General features: G+C 40.7%; 1 protein-coding gene across 1 annotated transcript in view; it reads left to right on the top strand.

Annotated features, from left to right (window-relative positions):
• TAF4B (TAF4b RNA polymerase II, TATA box binding protein (TBP)-associated factor, 105kDa) overlaps positions 1 to 13,170 on the top strand; it is a 62,485-nt gene extending 49,315 nt beyond the window's left edge. Inside the window, exons 14-15 of the mRNA XM_010006903.1 lie at positions 1,648 to 1,767; positions 13,003 to 13,170. Coding sequence (XP_010005205.1) covers positions 1,648 to 1,767; positions 13,003 to 13,170 — 288 coding nt within the window. The remainder of the gene's footprint in view (positions 1 to 1,647; positions 1,768 to 13,002) is intronic.
• The last annotated feature ends 1,230 nt before the right edge of the window (positions 13,171 to 14,400 follow it).

The following is a 14,400-nucleotide window of genomic DNA, read 5'->3' as shown; positions in this document are numbered from 1 at the left end:
TTTCTGCTGAAAAATCTTGAGCATATTATAGTTTGCATCTTACAGGGCAGGATGTCCTTTTGGGAATCTTGCACTGAAATAGTTTGTCTTTAAGTAGTCTAGCTGCTGCAATACGTGATGTGAAGCTGCCAGTATTGCTAACATAAGAATGAGTCTGCCTATCTGAAGCATAATAGGACTTGAATAAAACTACCCAACCAAACAGCCCTCCTCCTCAAAACACCCTCCCCCCCGTCCCTGCAAAACCCCGCAGTATTAGTCTATTTTTGATTCTTCTTTGTATAAGTAGTAGCAAGTGGGGGAATACTGCTATGTAGATGCTACAAGCTCAGTTCTTAACAGCTCAATTTCTCTTGTCCAAGTGGGATCTCTGAGAGCTGAAAAGCAAGTGAAACTATAGTGTATTACAAGTTTAGTAAGCAAAATATCTGTACTGACTGGGTGAGGAATTCTAATTAATTAATTGTTTTTATGAGTGTGGAGGGGAGGAAGGGAGGAGAATTGGATGCTTTCCTACCGTGACATGGCTGTACTTTTATTTAAAGATACGTGCACATAGGCATGCAGGGAGTTCTCATCCAAACAATTTTGGAAGTCCTGGGAGTGGAGAAGGCAAGGGCTAAGAAGCTGTTCTAGTTGCATGTTTGATCATCTAAGGGTTAATATGAAACCCAGAGGACAAACTCAACTTGAATAAATAGAAAAGCTTCCTTCTGTACTGGGAGAGGGAGGGAGTGCTCTCCTGCACCCATGCTCCAAGTTGGACAGCTGGTGGGTCTGCAAGTGGCATGATTGCTTTGGCAAGGTGGCCAATCCAAGCTAATCAATCAGCAGACTTGGGTGGGTTTGAGCTCCACAACAGCTGTCATCTATTATTGAATTGAATGAAGTAGTGCATACCTTAAAATGCAGAGATAATTTTTTTATTTAATCCTCTGGACTATGAATTCCTCTCCCTTTTCAAGTTTACCTAACACAAGTAGAGGTTGTTTCTAAGATTTTTTGTGTTGAATGGTTTTTGGAGGTGAGTGAAAATAAATATATACAGTATATATATACACTTGCTTCAAATTTGCATGAAGATTCAAATATGTACTGGGAAAAGAAAGAACATCAGTGAACTGAGAGCATTTTGTCCAGTTGGATAGTAAGATGTTTCAGAATGACAATATTGAGTGCTAGGTTCAGGCACTACAGCATAAAGAAATTTGACTGTCTTGCTTGTGCAATCATTAATTCAGATTTTGAATTAAGAATGCACCCAATTCACAGAACTCAGTAACTTCAACTTTGAATACTAAAACAAACTCGTAAGCCAGTTCTGATCAGTGTTTTCTCTTAATCAGAAATGGCAAAGCTTATGAGCTGAGGAGCTGGGAGCCAGGCTCCTGTTAAGGCTGCATTGACACTACGATGCATTCTCCATAAAAAGCTTAACTTTTACATAGTGCTATCTATAGGAGCCATTAGTGTTTCAAGACTGAATGTTGGAATCTGTCAAAAGTGTCCAGAAAGACAGGAAAAGATGCTACAGAATACGTTTTTTCAGGAGGCACTGCAGAACTGTCTGAAGCTCCCATAAAGAAAACCAAGACCTTTAGGATTCTGTATTCTGTAATTAATCTAGGTGTTTTCTTTTCAAATTAGATGCAACAATTGGAGTTAGCACAAATGCAACAAAGAGAAGCCAACCTCACAGCTTTGGCAGCCATTGGACCAAGGAAGAAGAGACCACTGGATTTGTCCAACGTTGGATCTGGGTTAGAGGTATGAAGACGGCTGGCAATTATTTATATGGTGGTGCTGTATCTTCTTACTGAATTATTTTTATCTTTCCCTGTAGGAAGAAGTGAGAATTCTCGTACATTGAATGACAGCTTACAGACTGTAAGAAAACTAGTTTGTGTGTTAGATACTTGAAAGGATTGTTTCTGGTAAATTTGATGGGGATGTTTAATTGTGTGCTGTAGAGGTACTGTGGATAAGAGCACCGTGTGTAAAGCACTCAGTGAAATAATGGTTCAGGGAAACTTGCATCTGCAGTAGAGGGTAATGGTCTTCTGTGGCAGCTGGCTGTCATGGCCCTTCAGTTGAAGTCATGATGGATGTTTTGGGTGGCTTTTGAAGTGGCTCTTGCTATGGCATTTGGCTGTGGACTTCTTTCCGTGCGCAGTGCGTAGGGACTGAGTAGTTTGCCTTGGCTAGATCCCTGCAAAAAAACAATAAATAAAGCTAGACCATTTAGGTTCTGCAATGAGCCAGGTACCTTTTCTGGCTCATGCTGTGTTTTAAAAGTGCATTGAAGGTGCTTTTAGCAAATCTTGGTCTGAACAAATCTCTTAATGTTGTGCTAGAAGTTAACTGTGTCCGGGACTTGGAAAGCTTACAGGGCTGTAGAAGTTCTTTCCAAGGAGACTGACAGCCTACTTCTGTTAGACATCATCATCTTGGCTGCTGGTGGGAGAAACATGTTGCAGGCTGCCATTCAAGTGTTGTTGCCAGTTTGGCCCCTCTTTCTCATAAAGTCTTGGTATGTCTCAAGTGAGCAACTGGTTGGCCACTGACCCAAGCTTAGACAGCAGAAGCCTGGAAAGTAACTCCTGTGTGGAGGAAGCAGTGGGCTTTCTGATAAGCCTTAGGGCTTTTTTATTCTTGTGGCCTAGGAAACTTAAATAGATACTAGGATTGAAAATACTGCAGTGTTTTTGCATGCTGGAATCTGGGAGGACTTTGTATAAAGCTCAGCTATTTGCAGTCTGACTGCAACAGTCTGTCCTGTAGATTTTCCCTCATCTTGGACTGTGGCAAGAGACCTCTCTAAGGAGGAAAAGGTAGACTTGTTTGTCTGATTTTGTGCTGACATAGCTCATTGAACTCTCCCTATTTACCAAAAGTGAAGGAATCTGTATCTAAACAAGCTGCAGAAAGCAGCATTCCCAGCTTTAGAGCAGCTGCTTTTCACTACCTTGAAGTTTTTTAATGCACTTTCACATGAAGTTGAAGGTATAGTTATGGGTTTTTTAAATACCACTGGAAAAACTTGAAAAAAATTAGTCTAACACTAGCAGTTTTCCCCAGCCTTTTCTCCTGTTCCCCCAAGCTTCTATCAAGTAACTCCTGTTCTTCATAGTGGTTTTCTGTAATTATTCCTGAATTTGTTTCTGAATATTTAGCAAGTCTGCCTGTTAGGTGCTTTTCAGTTATTTCTCATCGTCTGCGGTGTCTACTTTATTAAAATCTTAATGCGATTGTGGCAAAGTGAGACAGATAAGTGGTGCTGTTGTAATGTGGTGATCCGTGACTTACATGGCCATTTTTAAAGAACCAGGATATAATGTGCCTAAAACTGACTATGAACCTTGATGGTATATAATTTTCACAATTTTACCTCCTGTATTTTAAGATGCTTCTCATATAGATGGCCTTGCTAGACTGAGTTGTGAGGGCAGTAGGTGAAAGTAATTCTGGCTGTGAAACTACTTTCGTTTCTCACATGCAATCTTGCATTCCTTTGCCTAGTACTTAGGCTTCATGCTACCAGAAAGCAATTCTCTGCAGACCTTTTTTCCTTTTCATTAAATATGCAGGATAGTAAACTTGACAAAGATGTTTAGACTTAGACATTTAAGTGTCCCAATATATCTGAGCAGGATTTATAAAAGGCTTAAGACTTCTCATGTAGAATAAAGAATGGTTTTGACAAACTCTCTAGTTCAAGAAGCAGAATATTTGTAATACATTCATGATAACATGGCAAAACATACTGAGCAATAAACAACATTCCATTCTTCAGAGATGAAAGGAGGTCTTTGAAACTGAAAGCAAGTACAATACATCCTTAGGCTGATAAACATTTGGGCATCTTTAAAATCATCTTTTTGGGCAACCTGTCTGAGAATAATTTAAACAGGCAGGATGTACTTTCTCATTTCAAATTGCAAATGGAGACAGCTTTATTCTCAAGTAATCTTAAATGTCAGAACTTTCTGACTGCAATAGCAAGGAATAAATCTGTACATGATACTCCAGTGACCCTTTTTTTTTCTTTTTAAGTCTAGTATCTTGGAAAACAGGTATGGTGGAAGAAGCTATTGCTGAATATGAATTGTCCTTTGACAGTATTGAATAAAATTACTGATGTTGACTGCATTTGGATTTTTAACTAAGGTTTTACCTATCCTTGGATAATGTTCTTTGTACAATGTTCGTATCTCATGTCTGTGTTAGAGTGAAGTTGACTCTGCTCAGCTTCTTTTTATCATTTCCTACTGCAATAATTAAAGGAAAGGAATTGTTTCGAGCCATTATTGATGTAAACTGAAGCCCTAAGGGGAGACAGGGAAGAAATAATCAGTTACAGTATGTATTAAAACAATGAAACTCTCTAAGCATATTTATTACATATTTGCCTGCTGTTCTTTGGTACTGGAATGTAATGGGTACTGGAAGAGTGCAGCTCAGCTGTCTGTGTTGGTTCACAATAAGTATAAAGGACTAAGAACAGCATTTTGTTAGCATAGCCTATTTCCTTTTCTCCATAAATTACTATCTGCATCCCATCTGGGATGGCTCTTCAGCCCTAAGTATCTGTTTCCTCCACACTCTGCCACCTGGTTTTGTACCTCTTTGGGAAAGTGTTTTTCCTGGGATAGTTGAAAACCTGATTCCTGCACATTTATTCTGTCTTGTTTTCTGAAATTCTGCTTTCTTGGTCTTTTAAGGAGACCTATTATAGATTATTTTAATCTGGGAACTAGAACATGTGGTAACATGAACATGTGTTTCATGCCTGCTTACCAGCAGCCACATCACATTGGCAGGTAGCAAACACAGAAGGAGCCCGGAGGAGCATCTCTCAAGTAATTTGGACCTAAAACCTATGTAAAAAGGGTAAACTGACTTGCCATGATTATTGCTTATGTATTGCTAAACTTGAAATAGCAGGGGCAAATCCATGAAGATGATTACATGAAAAAACAAGGCTCATGCTGTAGGCCTAATTAAAAAAAAAAAAAGGCATGAGTGTATAATGGGAATTCTTTTCCCTTTCTGGTTGGAAACACTAGTTGGGGTAGTTTTACATACTCTCTTCACTACAGTTTAACATTTGAATAGTATTGTTCAGAAGGAGTAATTTGAGAAAGAACTATTAAGAAAATCCCTCTATTGTGAAAATGTGTTAATTGGTGCTACTTGTATTCCAGAGGTGGTAATATCTTCATCTCTCTCATGCTGGTCCTTCTGGACACTCTTGGATATAATAAAGGGGAGAGGCCTTTCAATTTGATTCATATGTGTTTTTGGGTTTTTGTATTTGTTACCCACCTCTTTTCCTTCCCCAGTTTGGGTGCCTGTGGTGAACAGTAGTGAAATAAAGCGTGGAAAGAACTGAAAAATAACTCTTGAGAAATCTTGAGAAGGGAGAGCACTTCTAAAACAAATCACAAAAAAAGTGAACTTGAAGCCATAGACTTATTTTTGCAATTCTGTGTTCTGTTTCATAGTTGTTATTCATTGGTAACGTGCCCCATAATGTTTTCGATGCTGAGAAATACTCGGGGGTTATTTTGGATTAAGTTTTACTGCTTTTCTGATGATAAAGCTATTTTGGAAACAGTTTTGTCTCATTCTCTCTGTATCTGGAATCTTAGAAGTTTGAAACCCCTTGCAGATATTTAAAGCCTTTGTCAGTGAGGAAACAGGCTGCATCTCTTAGTCCTTAAACTTCTTCCTTCTATCCAAAGGTGTCCTGGGTCCAAGGTTGTCTTCAGTCTTGAACTGAGAGCAGTGTCATGCAGTAGGGAGGAAAAAAGAAAATTCTACCTACATCTTTGAAAGTAGAGTTAGGATAATGACTGTTACTCTTATGGTCTGCCACTGAAGACTGTGGTTGGACCATTCACAGGAAAGCTTAGTTGGATTTCTGCACTTTGTGTGGGTTTTCTGGGGGAGAATGCTTCTCATCCCTTTTCTGGCTCAGTGATAACACAATGGCTACTTTAGAAGTGTTACAGTCTGTCTTGCCCAGCAGTGCTGTTCGTGGTTTGTCCTTCACTTTCCTCCTTCCAGGTTGATCACACTGATTGACTCAGAGATAAAGCTTGTGTCTTTTCTTTCTTTTTGCTTACTTCAATGGCAAAGGAAACTTCTTTCTCCCATATGCTGCATGTAGGTGTTCTATCCACCACCAAAACTGACTGCTCTGTTACTGTGTGGGTCTTGCCTTGCCACCTGTAGCCTGGCTCTACTGTGGAAACTGTAATTTTATATATATTTATATTACTTTATATGGATGCTGAGGAGCTGCTACAGAAGCAAATGATGCAGCTGATATCATGGGGTCAGTACAGAGCCATTTGAGTACTATGTGTACAACTCTCAGCTCAGGCCAACATGCATAAAAGAATGTGATACTGGCAGGGTGATGCACATTTTCTAATACAGCAGTCCACAAATAAGCTTGTATTCTCCTTCTGGGAAGAAGTTAGGCAGGGAGAAATGGGATAAATGTTTTGTTCACCACACTGGTTGTTGTTCAATTTTTAGGATTTATTGTGGAGAAAACAGGCTTGGTGTCATTTTTATTTTTTTTTTATGGTGAAGTCTCCGCCATATCTGATCATTGTTAACAGAACTTAAACTTGACCTTCTTGCTTTACAGCTGAGGATGGCAGTATGCATGTTGATGAAATATATTCTGTGTATGGTGCTGGTTTAAGCTTTGGAAATGTTCTTTAGGGTGATCTTTGAAGAAGTAAACCTTTATGCAACAATTCATTTTCTTCAGAATTAAAGAAAGCCCCAAGTGTTTGAAAGGATTGGAGAAGACAGATGTTTTGTTTTTTCCACAACGACAATCAAACAGCTTTCACTTTTCTGGCATTTGCAGGAGGGATGTGTGGTAGCTAAAGTGTATGTGGCTTTAGGACTCTTAAAGGCATTAGATGTAGACATTGCTGCCTTTTTGGCAATAAGCTCTTCTGATGAGAGGACATGCTAGCATAGTTCATCAATTTAAGCACCGTGTGTTAAAGATGTGACTGTCTAAATGTGAATTGAATGCAGTTGTCTCTGTAGCAGGTGATGATAGGTTTGCTGCTCCATGCATATCCACAGGATGCAGAGAGGCTGCTGGCTGCTGCTTGCTATTAGTACGTGATAGTCTGCTAAAGCATCCTCTTAAAAGCTGCTGAAAATTTATTTAAAAGGAATCACTTTAAGTTGGACCTAGAGTACTTGCATGTAAACAGGTGTTCAGAGCCAGGCTATAAAATCTATTTTTACATTTGAGGGGTTTCCCTCTCTCTGTCTCTCTCTGCCTCTACCACCCCTTCATCCAGCCCATAGGCCTAGTGTGATACAGAGGGGGTTTTCCTTTTTCTCATTTTAATGTGCTTAACATATGAATGCTTTTGATTTCAGCTTCTGGTTCTTATTCAGGTTGTCAGGAAATTGAAGAGTCTACAGTATGATCATACCTTTGGGGAAGAGGGGAGCTAAAAAGTGTTACTGTAATTGTAAGACATGGCTTCAGCATCTCAGTTATCTGCTGCAAGACCTAAGCACAGCCCTGTTAGCTGGGGAGTTTCAGTTTCAGTGCTGAATTTCCTGGCTGCTGTCAGTCTAGGACATACACTTGATGTGATTTTTTTTTCCCCATGTAAATAGGCAAAAATATTCTCCACTGCCATTCACACACTTCAGAAATACAGTTCATTGGCCCATATTGTGCCTTCTCTGTGCTGGAGATGAACTTAATTCTTCGTATGTGTGAAAGATATCTGCAATTTAAATGACTAATTGCATTGTAGCTTTAGGCTGAACATATTGGTAATGTGCAAATGTTGATGACATGTGAAGGGTCAAGAGATTTATAATTTACTTGACAATACATAGCTTAAAATGATGTGGCAAAGAGCCAGAAATTTTCAGCTTAATAATTGTCTATTAACTAACATGACATATTTGTATAGTATTCATTACCTCCAGGTACAGATTAAGCATCTGATGTAGCCATGCAAAGTGACATGCATACATGAATCTTGGGCATAATAGTGAATAAACTGACATTACATTCCTAGTAATTTGTTTCAATATGTAAAACATGTTGTTGCCCATGTTTGAAAGGACTTGTAGGAATGTTGCAGTGAAATCTGAGGAAAAATGCGTAGTTGAATAGCATTCTCTATTATATAGATCTGACAGCTTTGTGAGGCTCCCTTGTAGGCTGCAGATATACATATATGTTTGTTTTCAGCTGCATGAAAAGCAGCCTAGATATGGAGATCTAAGCCTTTCAGACGTTGGCTTGATCTATTGTAATGATCTATAAAGTTTAAAAAAAAATAATCTGCAAAACACCAACCACCTAGTACAACCAAGTTTATTTAAAAAATCAACATATACATATTGAGTAATGTAGTATTTTAGTATTCTGAGTGTGGGAGTGTATCTATCAGACTGGGGCTTGTTAGATTAGGCAGCAATCAGTAGGCTGGCTTGTCACCAAAGTAATATCAACTCCTTTCACTTTGTTTTCTCTGGCCTAAATCAGGCATTTATTTGTACAAGAAAAACTGTCACAATTCTGATAGGGTCTCTTCTCCCTTGCTCCTGGGACCCAGGAAAATGTTAATGGCTTTTTAACCTTGCAACACAAAAAGTGCACCAAATATCAGAGACCTGAGTACAACCACAGGTGACAGAGCTGTGGGTTGAACCTGGATGCTTTTGCTCTGATTAGCTAGATGCTCTTACCACCTTCCAACAAGGTCTCTGCAGCATGCAGCTGTAGTTATTCAGTGTATGGAGATGTCGCTGAAAACTGTCTCGTGCTTTGCAATGACAGTTTGCTATCCTGAGATCTTGGCTCTGGGACCGGAGCGTGTTTATGGCACACCAGAAACTGAAATGACAACTTGTGGCTTGACTTTTTAACGTTTGACTGAATGCTTTGCTCCTTTAGAGTGCTCTCCTCTTTAAGAGTTTAGAATTTTGAATGTGATTGGTGTGGAGCCATTGAATTTAAGAAGGAAGTGTGTACCGCACCAGGAACAACTTCCTGAGCCTGGCCTGAGGTGCCTGCTGAGCCCTTTGAGCTTTGTATTCGGGCCTGTAGAACATCTCTGAGCAACTTTGATGCTCTTGTTAGTACCTACGATGGGTAGATCACATGCTCCGAATACCTCCGAGGCTAGGAATAGGGTGGTGATGGTAGCTCAGGTAAAGGAAGGGTCTTACTGTGAGCTGTGGCTATGTATCAACTTCAGCCTTGCCTTTAGAGAGAGTTAGTATTTAATTCTCGGTCCAGCCACTGGAGAGAGCTCTAGAGATCTTAAAAGACCGATTTCAGGAGCAACTGCTCAAACTAGACTAGCTTCACAACAGGCATGGGACAGGAGCTCTGCAATGTCTGCTGCTGCCAAGATCAGGAGGAGTAACTGATCTCTCTCAGGTGTATGTAAAAGGCTCTGAGGATCAAGAAGGGGTGAGAGTGTTACTTTGGGAAAGCTGCTGATTTGACGCAACTCTGGGATAGATCAAAAGCAGGACTGCTGCCACTGGGGCCTCACAGGGCTGGCTTTAAGCCAAGTAGTGGTCTGGGTACTGTGAAGAGTTGCTTCCAGTAGTACAGAGCCCGCTGCCACAGTACCTTACCTGGCTTATGAACAGGGCCTGTCAGCTGTGCTGGAGCTATTGCTGCTCCCTGGAGCATGGATATTGATATCCAGGTCAGCTGGTAATACCTGTGCTGGTTCTTACCCCTCCTGGGGTGCATGTTTCTGTGTCATTTCCCTTTCAGAAGGAAAGCGGGATGCTGGCCTTCAGTGAAAGGCAGGAAGCTCAGGATATGTCTGATTTCTTCCAACTTCCTCTGTGGAGAAGTGTTTCCAATTTAAAAATAAAGAAAAAGACAACCACAAAAAAACTATAAATAAATAAAAGTGAGGAAAAAGAAAGACAGAAAAAAAAAATTGCTAGGTAAGGCAATAATAATTAGATGTTGCAGAAAGGGGGTGCAGGCTGGTTGCAGCACCCTTTTCTTAGAATTTGTTCTATGAGGATGCTTTTTAGATTCATTTATCTTCGTACTTGTGTGTGGCCTGGTTGAAAAGTGTCACTTTTCACTTTTCCTCAGGATCACAGAATGGTAGGTGTTGGAAGGGACCTTTGGAGATAATTTTGTCCAACTCCCCTGCTCACAAGAAAGAGCTCACAAAGCTGTTTTAGGGTAGGCTGAAGACTTCTGCAATGAAGAATCCCCTAAAATACCAAGTTACAAAGAGTTGCTGCCCAACAGGGGGGAACGCAATAGAGAAGTCTGAAAGCAGGGGGTGGGCTGATGTTGTTCTAACCAGGGTATTTAAAGTCTCAGAAGGAGTGTGCGGAAGTTTCTGTCTAGAAGGGGGTATATGAGATATAAAGATGAGGACTGCTAACTGTAGCCTAGGGCCAAACAAGATTGACCTGCTGCCCAACCTTGGTGAAGAGGAGCCTCTGAGCAGTGAGCAGCAGAGGATCCTCTCCTGAAATGTGCCTGGTGTCAGCTGGAGAGCTCAGAGCTGGGTGCTTCTTTAATGAGGACTTGGACATTAACAGAGGCACCTGTGATGGTTCATTTTGATGCACTGCTGGCATCTTCAGTTGTTTTTACTTCTGGTTCCCCAAAGGTTTTATTGCAAAATGACAAGTAGTAAGCACATCGCTCTCTACTGTTTGGGTCCAAAGTCCAAGGTAAACCATGGAAGACCAGTGCTTTGATGCAGCTGCAGGGGACAGTGGCTGAAAGGAAATTGTGCTCATCCCCGTATAAACTTAGTTGAGAGAGTTTCCTAACACAGTTCCAGTCTGGAATGGAAAGACCTAGGCTGACAGGTGGCTGCTTTAATTTTAAACCATCATGCATTTGGAGAAAAGGACCTTTTTTTAAACTTGGATGTGGTAGCAGCTGTTGGTTTAGGTATGTTCTCTAACCAGTCAAAGAGTCCCTGGCCCTGGAATGCTGTACTTGGTAGCTCTGATAAGCTCATGTGATTCTAAGTGAACTTAAAAGTACTGACTGGCTGTCTTACCAAGCAAGAGTCCAGTTTGGCTTTGAACATGGTATTCAGGCATAACATTGGTTTAAGTCTCTGCACTGGGTATGATGGGTAACAAGTTAAGAATAAACAAGACTGTAACTCTGTCTCAAGAGCAGGCAGCTTGAGGTATCAGCCCTGTTGTAGCATCTTGCAGCTCCAGCAGCTTCCAAAGCAGGCTCAGGGGTTTGTGCTGTCTGCCTCCTTTTTGTGAGGGAGTGAACAGGATTGAGGTGGGTTTGTTTGGTGTCTCTTTAAAGATAAGACTTCTAGTCTAATGACTGCTTAGAGAGAAAATACTTTCACCTCCATAAAGTTTTTTGAATTATAAAGGACATTGCTGTTGGGTTACTGAAAACCCTTGGGGTTTGTTTCATTTATAACATTGCCTCAGGCCTTCTGCTGCATCCTGTTGGATTGACCTCCTTTTCAACCCATGCTGGCAGCTGCATTGCAGAGCTATCTTTTCCTTGGATCCTTCAGGGTTGTCATATGACAAACTTGAACTGTGACCCTTTTGTGTCTTACCAGGACAGCAGTGCCCTCTCTGTGCAATGTGGCCAGCAGTCTTCCCCACGCACACATTTGTTCCAAGCCATTTAACAAACTGAAACTTTCAAATGATGGCATTTCATAGTGTTTAATAGTATTGACTGTAAAGCAAATGAAATGGTGCTGAATACCCTGCACGCTGCTAGTAAGAAACACAGCTTCCATTTCTGCCATATGCCCTGTAGTTTTCTGTAGTTAGTTTGTGCTTGCTGGTGAATCTGTTTATTTTTTTAAAATAAATTTCAATGCTTCCCCACTAACAGCAGTAGCATTCACTGCTATATAGTGCAGCACTGGTATTTGTTTCTAATATATGGGGTTTTAAACCAAATTTCTCTAAGCAAAGTGGGCAGAGTCATTTTGCTGAAGTCTTGTAGAGAGTGTTAGGGTAAAAATTGATACAGTTAACACGGCATCCAAGCAGCACCATCTCCAAGTGGTGTTGATGCTGGCAGGCATTGCCTTGCTGAAGTTACAGAGACTGAGCACTCGTATTTGTACAAATTGCATTCATTACTGAGAACCCTCCAGTAGTGATAAGAGACTGGCTGTGTAGCATAGATTGGCTCCAAGATAAGTAGCCAGTCTATTGTGCAGCTCATGGTAATCTTCCTCCTCCCTGCCTCTAATAATAAATCTTGGGGCATTTTGGAATGCGTGGGGGTTGCTCATTCCAGTAGCCTGAATGTATAACTACTACATATCATCTTCTCCTACCAATTGTGCTTTCATAACCAAGCAAGGCAGCCAACTGAGATAGATGGGCTTGGATACAGTGTTCTGAACACACGGAAGCTTTGACTGTGTGTTTGTTGCTCCCTTAAAAGGACAATTCACAAGTGGTGGCCAAGGTAAGAGTTTCTCCTGGCCCTATTTCAAGGCTAGAGCCCACTTGCAGTCATGGTTTTCTTCAAGTAGAGATGGGAAAAACTGGAGCTTGGGTTTGTTTTTTTTCTGCAAATGGGAGTAAGAACCTTGCCACAACCCGGCCTTTGGGTAGGGACCATGGTAGTGCCTTCTGTGTAGTTCGGTGGTCCTTTCTCAAGTGCAAGTGTTTATGTAGTGTGACTTCGGTGAAACAGCAGTTATTTATCTCACCATAACAGTATAGGTTTTTAAAAAGTTGTTTGGTTGGAGTTTTAATATGAGTTTTTTCATTGTTTTGACTGAAATAAACCATTAACTGGCAAGTGCTTACTTTGGCTTTCAAAGTAGTAAATGTGCAAGGACTTCTGGATTGCTGGTTTTCAACATGTAAAGCCGAGTATCAGCCAGCTAGTTGTATGCAAGTAGGCAGTATAATCCAACCAGTTTGGTTAAAAACATGTATTTACATGGAATTCTAATGTTTTTTTCTCCCTCCCCCATTTAGGATTTGAAAGGCAGTGGGATTGCTCCTGGATCATCAGGTTTTAGCCTTACGAAACAGCTGCTCTGTCCAAGAATAACCCGCGTCTGTCTCAGGGACTTGATATTCTGCATGGAACAAGAGAGGGATATGAAGCATTCTCTAACCTTGTACCGTGCTCTTCTGAAGTGATTTGAATTTTACATTTCAACTTGCTGTCTACTGCCAAAGAAAACACTGAAGCGTTGTTGCACTGTCTTGAAATTCTGATTTCTGGGATATGATCCGTTCTAAGGATAACTCTTGTTTACAGATAAACATTTTTATTAAATACGAAACTTAGCATCTGTAGGGTTTTTAACAATATTTGGCTTAAACCAGTCTGTACACCAGTGAAAACACTGAGCTGCACACACAAGCACCTGACTACCTGCTTGCACTTAAATGTCTTGCAGGCTCCAAGGGCTTGATACGTGTCCCTAGTTTATGTATATTGCTTGCTTCAGTACTCTGGAGTCTGCAACATCTGTTCTACATGTAGTGCCTTCTTGTAATCCAACCTTATTTAGGGAAACAAATAACACTTTAAAGGCACCGCATAGCATGGCAACTGTATTTAATCATGAACCAGCAGTCAGTCAACATGCTAATGTATTGCCTCTCTGACTTTGCATCTCCTTTAAATTTCTGGATTTAGAATTACTACTAGATGCTTGTTTGTGGAGAGCAAAGTAGCAAGCAAAGGGAATTGAGGGGTGCTTTCTTGCCCCCACCTTGCCTCAGCTGCCCTCCCTCTGAGAAAGTGTCTGAGGGAAGGTGAACAAATTGGTCGTTCTTGTGAATGAAGTACATCAGACAGTCTATTTCAGGCATACTTTGATGTTCAGGGAAAATTTAGTTACTAAACACAAGGAGTGAAAGAGCCTAAAAAGACGGGTAAACAGAACAGTTTATCTTTCTGTAGTTAGAAACAATAGCATTGAACTTGAGCATAGATGTAGAAAGAAATTAACGAAAGCAACCTGTGCTGACTGCAAAAAATGGAAAACTTGAGACGCATTAGAACTTTGAAACTGGAGACACTTAAGGAGAAGAGTAGTGTTTGCAAAGCACAGGATGCACTGCTTTGTTTAGAATATTGATTTAATACCTTAATGTGGTATAATAGGGAAACTTCCCAAATAGAAAGTATTATGACAGTTGCCTGGTTTCCATTCAGTGGGGATTATTAAGACTGCTAGAATAGATTCAAAGATTTTCTGCTTGCTGGTAAAGATTGTCTTATGGTGGGAGGAAAAATCTCCAGGTTGCCCTTCTCCCCAGCCTTCAAACATTTTGCCTTCCATGACACAATGCTGTATGGCATGGCTGTTTCCTGGGACTGGTGGGAAAGGCACTGACTGTGTTGAGTGGCTTCCTGCT

This window comes from Chaetura pelagica, unplaced genomic scaffold, assembly GCF_000747805.2.
Source record: "Chaetura pelagica isolate M959 unplaced genomic scaffold, ChaPel_1.0 scaffold109, whole genome shotgun sequence".
NCBI lineage: Eukaryota > Metazoa > Chordata > Aves > Apodiformes > Apodidae > Chaetura > Chaetura pelagica.
The sequence above is the reverse complement of the archived record's forward strand: the minus strand, read 5'-3'. Positions and strand labels throughout refer to the sequence as shown.